The sequence below is a fragment of the Apium graveolens genome, unplaced genomic scaffold (genome assembly GCF_009905375.1).
Source record: "Apium graveolens cultivar Ventura unplaced genomic scaffold, ASM990537v1 ctg9065, whole genome shotgun sequence".
NCBI lineage: Eukaryota > Viridiplantae > Streptophyta > Magnoliopsida > Apiales > Apiaceae > Apium > Apium graveolens.
This window is the reverse complement of record NW_027421706.1, coordinates 9,902-21,078: the sequence shown is the minus strand read 5'-3', so window position 1 is coordinate 21,078 and position 11,177 is coordinate 9,902. Positions and strand designations below refer to the sequence as shown.

Below are 11,177 nucleotides of genomic sequence, written 5' to 3'. Positions count from 1 at the left end.
AAAAAGTACAGCTGGTAGGACCTCAGCCAGTACCCATATTCAGGATCAAGACCCCTCTCAAGTTCAGGAACTTGGAGGAGACAGGGAGACCTTCCAGGAGCAACCACTGACACAGCATACCCCGATCAGGGATGCTAGAAATGTCATAGAGCTAAATCAATACAAGTACACAAATGTTCCAGTTGTAGAGGAGCATATGGATAACTTAACAAGCCATGAACTTGCTGAAGCAATCAGGCTCTACAGAGATGAACAAGCTCGGCCTCAGATGGAATTTGAACAAGATGATGAGCAAAAAGAGTCCGGAGACTCTCAGTAATCCAGGAGATCTGTCTTCGACCGAATTGGGGCTAAGGCAAAAAAGAATCAAAAAGAGCCTAGTAAGAAGGAGACAGAAGCAACCAGAAAGAAAAAGTTAGAAGAAATCAGAGAAAAGAATGAAAATAAGAAGAGAAAATGAAAGGAGGTTGCGGCTTTTATAGGGGAAGGGGGAGAGAAACCACCCCTACCACGTGGCAGCCAGGGGTTGGTTATCCCAGCAGTTATAAAAAAAAGAGACTAATATGTATATTAATATATACACATAAAGCACATTTATATCAAGTCATCATTATGGCCCGATTATCAAGCAAAGTAACTGCCCAAAATTTAAATTCGAAGGGGGGAAAATGAGCAAAACCGTTTAAATTCCCAAACCTTTCGAATTCCACAGCCTAGGAACCGGATCAATAACAATAGTCCGAATCATTGTCAATAGTTTCATGTTTGAAACAATTCTACCCCAATCCGGATTGGTATCCACTACACCAGTTCCGGATTGGGGGGTACCAGGAGCAGAAATTTTTCTAGAAGCAGCAACTATTCTACCTTAATCTGGATTGGCATCTACTATACCAGTTCCGGATTGGGGGGCAACCAGGAGCAGAAATTTTTCTAGAAGCAGCAACTATTCTACCTTAATCCGGATAGGCATCTACTAAACCAGTTCCAGATTGGGGGCAACCAGGAGCAGAAAGTTTTCTAGAAGTAGCAAATATTCTACCTTAATCCGGATTGCCATCTACTACACCAGATCCGGATTGGAGGGCAACAAGGAGCAGAAATTGTTCTAGAAGCAGCAACTATTCTACCTTAATCTGGATTGCCATCTACTACACCAGATCCGGATTGGGGGGCAACCAGGAGAAGAAATTTTTCTAAGGCATCAGCCATCCTACCTTAATCCGGATTGGCATCTACTACACCAGATCCAGATTGGGGGGCAACCAGGAGCAGAAATTTTTCTAAGGCATCAACCATCCTACCTTAATCCGAATTGCCATCTACTACACCAGATCCAGATTGGGGGGCAACCAGGAGCAGAAATTTTTCTCCCAAGCCAACCATGTAATTCTACTCTACTCCCCCATCCGGAAAATCCGCATAAGGGAGTGGGGGGAAAATTATAGGGTATAAGAGACCCGGCCAGGATGTAACCTGGATCTAAAGGACACCAGGCTCGATCGATGGTCCAAGACCCCCCTCTCCCAGAACAATCAAATGGAGAGGCCAGGCCCGGCCCCATCGCATTACCCGGATCCGGATCCGACGGGGAGCCCGGACCTAATGCCTACCCGGATCCGGATCCGGACTCAGACGGCCATGAGCGGGGTCCCAGCAAAAGCATGCACATCCTACAACCCGCCAAGGAGGGGTACGTGGGCACGTGACTATAACAGCTATCAACAACCAACACTCCAGAAAAGCACGGCGCGTGTCAGAAGCCGTTAGGACACTCTGGAGGTGGTCCTCCCCTGGACACGTGTAAGCAATCTGCCTAAGCCAGGCGTCCTCCGCTCCCAAGATCCAACGGCCCAGATTTAGAGGTAACTACCCCTAAACCCTACCTTGGGGCTATATATACCCCCAAGACCGAAGGGTTTAGGGGTTGGAAAATATTTTTACTCTCACACTCACACACTATCATACACTCAAAAACACACAGCAGCCATCACATATAAACACACATACACAGCAGCCTCTAAATTACATAAACATATATACCTTCATCTTCTCCAAAGCCTGTTCTAATTCTTACACCAGAGGCGCCGTGGGAGCCAAACCCCCTTCCGGTGTTGTTTTGCAGGCGCCCAACCAGCAGCTATACCTCACCCCCGCACAGATTGTCCAGGAACGCCGTCGGACGGAGCCGCCCGCTCACCGGAGTTATCAACATGTTATGAGTGGGTAAAGCGGAGAAACAGAGGAGGAATAGATGCATAGTCAGGATCAAGAATTCGAGGAAAAGACAACACTCGCGGGGTACGTGATAAAACATACACTATGATTGTTGTTACCTGCAAATTTGCTTGAGAAATCAGGTGTCTCCATTAAATTATACTAAGTGAAATTGTAAGAAAAATGAATGTGAATCTGTATCTTAAAAAACTGAAATGACAAGGTCAAGTTACAACCCACTTGTATTACAGTGAAATCTAAGGAGAAGTTCACATCGGAATCTTCAGAAATTGAAGATGTAAATTAGTGAGTTTTTGTCAACCAACCTAGATCAGTGGTCTTATTTAGCTGAAATGCAAAAGTAAATAATTTATATATATGAATTATGAGTGCAGTGTATTGGAGCTAGCTGCAGTACTGATGTAAGTAGCTGCAGTGAGTGGAAGCAAGGAGTAAATCACATATGTTACTTAGTACTCTAATATTTGAAAAGAAATAAAGAAGCTGAACTTAATTAACTAATTCTAAAGGATAAAGAAATTTTGGAATGTATTAACTAATTAATAATACTAGAATAGAATGTCTAAAGGAGATGCCTATTAAAAATTAATCATTGTGTGGATCCGACACACAAAAATCTAGCCCTCAAAGTTGGGTAGTACGAACCTTCCTCACAAAGAAGTTATGAAGACAACAATATTGAGTTGAGCCCACTAGAACCTTCCGGACTCTTACATTCTTATGATTTATAAACAACTCTTGAAACTCATGTTATACAAGAACCACCTATTCTATGTATACTTGCAAGAAAACACCTTCTTCAAATATGGATTTGTTGGTAGGTAATGATGGCACGGTATATATGTTTTCGTAGAAATTCACCTCTCATTTCTGATGTTGTGTCCTATGATGCTTCTACAAGCTATGCCTTTATCTTCCAAGAGGAAATTTGTTCTTTCATGAGAAATGTTTGGTTCAAATTTGCATTCTCCAAAAGAATTTGAATACTCTCCTTGCAATTTTGATAAGGCTTATGTTAATGTCTTTTTTCCAAGAGTAACGTTGGAAAAAATTTGAGTGAGGGTTAATTAAGCCCATTGTTTATGTTTGTGACAAGTAATGTAACTTTGATGTTTATGTAAGTAGTAAAATTTTATGTAAGTGTTGGATGTTATGGTATCATCACATTTGATTCACACACTCTAGTGCTTAATTCTCCTCTTATCGTTGTGAGGAAATTTTATTGAGACACTTCGATAATTTAAACCAAAATCTTGTTTTGAGAACTCATCATTACAGCTTGAAAGAAGGCTTACAAACATCTTAATAAGTCCAGAAATGTTGCAAAGATTTTTTTTTCTTAAGTCTATCCGGAAATTATGCAATGGTTGTTCCTTTCTCTTAGTATCACCTCATTATAAATCACGATATTTTCAAATTCTGTCATCTAATCTTTTAAAATAGATTTCTTCCATAGATTTATATAAATTTGATAAAAGCATCTTACTTGTACGATCTTATGGCTTTCATTCAAATTTCAAGTAATTAAAAAATTAGGCATATATAGAGATACAAACATATATTTTTGGTACTAAAGTACTTAATAACAGTCAAAAGATTGTTTATTATATAAATAATTAATTCTCAGTTATATTTTTTCCTTAGATTGTTTAAATTGTACATCAACATATATATTTTTTATAAATATAGTACTCTCTTTGCTTGTATGACATTATACATTATACCAGAAAACAAAGTGTTGGTGCACGATGATCATTTATAGTATTCTTTATGTACCCGGAATATAATGTACTCTATATTTAGTTCTCAGCATGTACTACTATATATGTTATTCTTCATGTACCCCAAATATAATGTACTCTAGGTTTATTTCTTAGCATGTGCTACTATACATGTTATGTTGCACGATGTAGATAGGTATATTATTATCATGTAATAATTTTTATTATTTTGCACTCATATATGATACAATAAAAGTTATTACGTATGTTACATGTTATAAATTATAGAGTTACATGTTATAAATTATAGATATATAGATATATACGTCTTTTTTTTAATATGTGTAACATGGGATATATAACAGTTATGACAATTGATAAACAAGAACAAAAACCAGCTAAACAATTGACACCCTTGTTCGTGGACCATTTAACATGAACTTTAGAAATATTATTTAATGTATAAATAATAACTCGAGGAACATTGATTAAAGTATAAACATTTTTTCTGAAGTATAGCATGCCAAATGGAAACTAAATGGGAGAATTCATCTCAAGTGAAGCGTTCACCGCACACATTACCACTTGACAGACAGATTCTACTATCTGTTTCATGTTAGTGTGTTTTATCTAACTCCCATTCTTTTACTCCTATTGCTTGAGCAATATTTAGTTGCGCTCTTCGAGGCTTGCCTTTGGAACTTAATTGTATCACAGTCCCCTTACCATCCTTACCAATCCACCAACACTACAACAAAAAAAAACTAAATTCCACCAACTTAAAGCCACTGAAGTTAAATTCCACCGATTTCGGTGGAATTTAAAATCAACTAAAATTTTCGTTGACGAATGAATAAAATCCACCGCATGCGGTGAAATTTAAGTTCGGTCACTTTTAATAGGTGAAATTTATAGTCGGCGCTTTTAGTCGGTGGAATTAAATTTTAATTGTACTTTTATTTTTATTAAATTTAATAAAAATAGGCGGGAAATTTACCTCCAAAAATTATAAATATTAGAAACAATGAAAACAACCGAATTTGGTGGCTTTTATGCTAACAATAAGTCTTATATGATTTTTTTTAACAATATTTCTTTAACAATGTTTAAAGAAAACTAAAAACAATATTTTTTTAACTATAACCCCCCAACCACACCCTCCCCCGCCCATCTTTTCACTGATCCGAACTATAAGAGTTCCAGTTCAACCCACCATTATTGTAGTAAGTTTTTTCTTCCCATATTTTCTCACTTTACTATACTTACACTCATACATACTTATTTGCCCACAATTATCTACAACTTCAGTTCAACATTTTAAAGATAAATTTGACTCCTTTATCTGATTATTGTTGGGTTACCTAAGGGAAAAAAAATCTTGTTTGAGTTATTGTACTTGCCTATAATTGAAAAGATGTGTAGCTTTTTTACACCAAGTTTTAATCTTCAGGGACTTGCGCTCTGGGAGAAGGGGTTTTTTGTTGGCCTTTAATTTGATTGAGTTGTTTTAGAGGAGAAGTGGAGGGATTTTATTTGTTGGTTTGAGTTGAGGTTGTTGTAGGGTGCTGGCAGATTTTATTTGGCTCACTTATATGAGAGATGAATTGGGAGACTGAGGAGAGATTATGAAAGAGAATCAGGAGAGATGGTGATTGAGTGAGAGTGAGCTAGAAAGAAGGGGACGAAGAGATAGATCGAGAAAGGAGAAGCAAAACGGAGAGCGAAATGGTGAGAGATGGAGTCACCGGAATTTTTTCCCGGTGGTAGGTGGTGGTTGCACGGTTGATGGGTGGGGTGGTTCTTTATTGTTTTTCTCAAACATTTTTATGCTAAAATCGACCGATTTTGGTGTAATTTATTCTCGGGTGGGAGATTCAAATTTTCACAAAATTTTGAACTTCAAATTTTAAATTTTATAAAAGCGACCAATGATTCGGTCGATTTTATATAAATTCTACCGTAAAACTTAAAATCCACCCTCTTAAAAGCCACCAACATGCTTCGGTCGATTTTATACTAAATTCCACAGAATATGGTCGATTATAGCTAAATTCCAGCGATATTTGGTGGTGGATTTTAGTAATTTTTCTTGTAGTGCAATATGCAAACTGATCTCTAGCAATACATCCATATACGTTTTAATATGCAAACTCATCTCTAGCAATATACCCATATACGTCTTAATTTACTATTGACACAATTTTTTCGTTAATCTAATTCAGAGATGAAATGTGGATCTATTAATGCTGGAAATTTGGTCTAAGAAATCTACAATTTACTAATTCTATATAGAAATTAATTCTTCTTAATTAGATATATTAATTTGTAATGAAATATAGCATGAAATATAAATCATCAAATTTTAGACAATTGCGATGCTATAAAATTTGTCATAATAATGCTAAGACATTCAAATTTAATTTTATTACAGCATGAATATATTCTCACCCATGATCAGAGGGGGTATTAAATTACTAAGGTTTCTGCAAAACAGAAATATACTTAGCCTCCGCATGATCTATACTATTCCAGAGGCATGCACATGATCTAGACTAAGGCATAAACCAAAACATTCTGGACTGCAAAGATACAGATATTTGATACAAAACAATACATGATTAAAATCATCAAACTCTCATAGTCATCTCATTATCCATAGTACAAACAGGCTTTAGCACAAGAGTTGACAATTGTAAGAAAACCTTCAGGAGCAAGCCCACTCAAACTGCATCTTCAAGGATCTCCATAGCCATGCTACTTAGCAGCCGTAGACCTTTGGCAAAAACATGAAAATTTCTAAATTAATACTAGTCAATTGACAAAATCAAGGGTTACATATATAAATTTTGCATTACAAATTTTTTTGTAATAAGATTGAGTTAGTGAATTTTCAATAATTTTAACTTATGATTTAAAATGAATGTTTTAATAATTTTACTTATGAGTCAGATTTTTTTAATTAAATGAACCCAATAGATAATTTGAAATATAATTATTTTCATTCATGAATTTTAAATTAGAATAACATTTAAAACATATATTTAAAAAATAAAGTTAATAAAAAGTGAAAAATCAAATAAGTTAAGAAAAAGTACATCGCTAGTAAAATTCAATTTATGAGCTTATAAATTATAAATTCAAAAATTCAACTTATAATTTGGGTCGACAAACACTGGTCAATAAACTGTTACCGCTTATAAGTCATGAGTTGACTTATAAGTGGTGCCCAAACAGGCCTAATAAGATTTTAAAAAGTCATATGATCACTTAGTATTCTTGAACTATATCTCATAAAGATAAAGATTTTGCTTGGGCTTGAAAACAATATTTAATATGCTTAAAAACATGATTAGAAGGAAGGAAGGAATAAAAGTTTATGGGAATGAAATGAAGGAAGATAAAGCTTGTGAATTGATGCACATATAATCAAAATAGATGTATAATATATATACTTTTAGCTTGGAGAGGTAATTAAATCTGAAAGTTTACTCCTACAGGGAAAGAAGTAATCTAATTATGTTAATGTCTATCTTTAAGCCCTAATAGAAATTTAAACTTAAGAAAGAAAGGAAATGAATATCAAGGAAAATATCATTGTCCAACAAGAGATGCAAGGAAAAACCTAAGCCACGTGTAACAGAAGCCGGAAACAGTACACATATCTTTGATGAAAGGACTACTATACAGCTAAGCCTTAAATATACTTTTTATGCAATGATTTTGTAAAATACCCCCAGTTAAAAAGAAACGCAAACAGATTATAAATATGTCAAGAAGATTATTAGGAAGGTTTTGGAGGTTTTGGCAAGAGGGGAAACAATTTCTCAAGAACAGGCATGGCTCTTATATTATATTTGTTTAGGAAGTTTTGGCATTAGCTGAAACACTTGCTCAAGAAGAGGCATGACTCTGATATTATATTTCAGACATTGTATTTCTTGTTTTTCTTTCACAGAGAGCCAAAGCCTTACTTCTGATATGGGAATTACTTCCTATCTTAAAATTTAATTATTGTCTTTTAAACTGTTTTCCTTGTATTTTACCATATATATGTAATAACAAAATTCAAACAACATAAATTTGCATTTAAACTTCACATAGAATGATTAAGCAGCATTACCTTCATCACTTTCGTCGTCTTCAGCCACCTTTTTCTCTCGAATAAGTTGATTCTCTTCTGCACTTGTACCACCATCAAGATGAACAAGACTCTCAATATAAGCAACTGACTCATAGTATTGAGGCAGACCCCTAATTCTGAATTCCTCTCGTACTTCTTCCTTGACAAGATCGTACCACAAAAACTTTTCTTGGCTTGCCAAAAGTAAATGATTGCCACTCTTCGAAAATGCCAATGGCTGGTAAACTGTAGATGGTCTATTAAACGAAACTAACTTGGTCCAAGTATCCTCTTCTCCATCCCTTTGCAGTAACCATATGTCTCCCATTTCCGCCAACTCGTCATCACATTCTGGATGATAAACATAACACTGAACACAAAGAAAACCTTCCATGGACCCAATATAAATGTCAACATTGCAACTTGTATCATCATACGCAGGTAGTGCTGGTACCACTCTATATTCTTCGGTTGCAAGCTCAAAGGCAGCAATATATTTTCCGTGATTTGACTCAACAGTTTCTTCAGAACACATCCAAAACAAAGCACCATTAGCAAAAGTAGCAGGTAATCGTCCACAATTTACTGAATAAGGAAAATTCCCAATTCTTCTCCATGAATTTGATTTTAAACTATAAACATGAACTTCCTTATCATTCTGCGCACCATTAGATCGAGTACTACGATACCACTGAACCGTCATTACAACTTTATAATCGTCATTAACTCGATCGTACCCAAACCCCAGATTATTATATGTATGATTATAAAAAGAACCTTGAGGAATACTAACACGAGGAAGAATCACATCAATATATGTGCGAATTGCTGGATTCCAAAATGTGATTTCCTTAATACATTGATCATAAAATAAAAATAACACCGTTACACATACCAATTAATTGAGTAGAAGAATTATAACGTCCCCCTGGACATTTTGGTTCAAAACAACGGAGTGTATCAATTTCAACACAATGTAAACCCACACTTTTGCAATTTAGATCGGGATCCATACTTCTGCAAAGTATATTTCGATTCAAACGATTTCTCACCGATTGACGAAGATGCACGTTGGCGAAATATGGACTGTCTATCAAGTCACGAAATTGCTTTGAAACGCAGCGCAACCTCATTTAAAATAACACCGGTAGGTGGATGAAAATGAGGGCAAACAGTTCATCTGACATTTTTTTAGAGTTTAATTTATATGAAGATGAAGATGGGGATGATTAAGAGTGAAAACAGTAGAGATGGAAATGAGTGTTTTGAGGTAATAAGGGCAAAAGAAATTATGTTTACCGCTTTTGCAAAAAGTGTTTTTTATTGTTGGGTAATAGCTCCAGTATCACCCAAAAAGCCCAAAATATCACAAAATATGGTCATTTCTATTACTGAAAAATCAATTTTTAAAAACATTTTTAAAAAAACACAATTATACATTACACTTTATGTAAATTAAAATATTAGTTTTAAAGAATAAAAAAATCATAAAAACGCATGTTAATGAGGCATATATATATTGTGAATGCCTGTAGTATGAACAAATGACTTGAAAATGAGAGAAAACATTACTTTTACGAAGAAGTGATAAGCAAAGTGATTTTATTAAGTTTTTCGATAATAGTAAGGATCATTTTTTAATTTAATTTCTATATTTTTTTTTGTTTCTTTTTGTTCATTGATTTGTGAAATTAAAATACTTTTGCAAATCACACTTATTTTGTATCTTAAAATCATTCAAATATCAATGGATAATTGATTACAAGAGCCAATATTTATATTGGAATTACATATTTAGATAATTTCATAGAAAAATTATATATTTATAAAATATTTATATAAAAGATTAATAAAGTAATTAACTATTTATGTAAGAAATTACATAATATAAGAAGTTTTTTTATCCCTCCTATACAAAAAAGACATCCGTGCAGAGAGATATGTATATACTATATTTGAAGTACTAAAAGATGTTTATAATAATTCATTCTTTAAAATTTACTAGTTTAGAATCCGTGCTATGCACAGTGTAGCACGGTGTCTTTATGGTTTAATAGCTTTAATTTTATTTTAACTCAATTATATATTATATATTAGTCTGCATGAATATTATTTATTATTTGGGTTAAACATCAATTAGATGACTCATTACCGTCAAATGACTCAAGTAGGTCATTGGATACAAATTTGACTCATAGAATCATCAATATTAACCTTAAACTTTAACCGGGCCATTAGTGGGTGTGTTTGTGAAGAAAGTATACACCTTCTACCGTCCTGGTTTCAGTAATATATATAGATATGTGTTTGCAATGTAAAACGAGAGAAACACAAAGTATTCAAGTTGATCTTATTCTTGCAAAAGAGTACAAAACAGATTAAATAATATTATGAAAGAGAACACCACTTATCTAAGCTAAAAATAAGGAATTAAGTACTGAATGAATCCTAAATAACCATATTACTCCACATAGCCGAAACTTATTCAAAACACTCCTACAAAATCTCATGAACATTATAAACCATAACAAACCGATAAACCACATTCAGAGGACTCAGACAAGACTTAAAACATAATAGAAGTTTTGGGCAGTAACTCCCTAGAAAACCGCCCCATAATGATTATGGGATTTATTGAGCTTTTAAATATGCATATATAAATGTATATATACATTTTTTGGTAACCGCTCCTAGGCCCAATTGCACCTTGCCACGTGGCAGGGGTGGTTGTCCTCCCCCAGCCCCTATAAAAAGCTGCTCTCTTCCCGCTTTTATTCTCTGTTCGCATATAAAAAAAAAAACAACAGTCGCCATTTTCTTCTCCCGTTGCTGAGCATTTTCGAAGTCATTTTCGAGATTTTGAAGCCTTGGAACTTGTTCTTCGCTTTCGCTGTTCTCCGTTTTTCTGCCGTGCTACAAATCTGTAAGTCTTTATTTTCTTTTCTCCTCTTTTTCTTTTCGATTTCTCATCAGGATTATCACATGATCATCATTAGGATTAGTAGGCATATCCTATATTGATAGGATGATATATCGAAAGATGAGTATGATGGAGGATGATATATCGAAAGATGAGTATGATGGAGGTGCTAAACGGA

General features: G+C 34.6%; 1 protein-coding gene across 1 annotated transcript; it reads right to left on the bottom strand.

Moving 5' to 3' along the window:
- Positions 1–6,666: 6,666 nt before the first annotated feature.
- Positions 6,667–8,787, bottom strand: LOC141705580 (F-box/kelch-repeat protein At3g06240-like). Its single transcript, XM_074508479.1, has 2 exons — positions 8,080–8,787; positions 6,667–6,732 (listed from the first exon to the last, which is right to left on the bottom strand). Exons 1-2 carry the CDS (start codon positions 8,780–8,782, stop codon positions 6,680–6,682), a joined length of 756 nt encoding a protein of 251 aa, XP_074364580.1. The 5' UTR covers positions 8,783–8,787; the 3' UTR covers positions 6,667–6,679.
- Positions 8,788–11,177: the final 2,390 nt, after the last annotated feature.

Excerpts from the sequence above, each read along its gene's own strand:
- LOC141705580 (XM_074508479.1), bottom strand. The coding sequence starts at position 8,782 with ATGACGGTTCAGTGGTATCGTAGTACTCGATCTAATGGTGCGCAGAAT. Across the intron at positions 6,733-8,079 it reads AGACGACGAAAGTGATGAAG|GTCTACGGCTGCTAAGTAGC; the intron begins GTAATGCTGCTT and ends TTTTTGCCAAAG.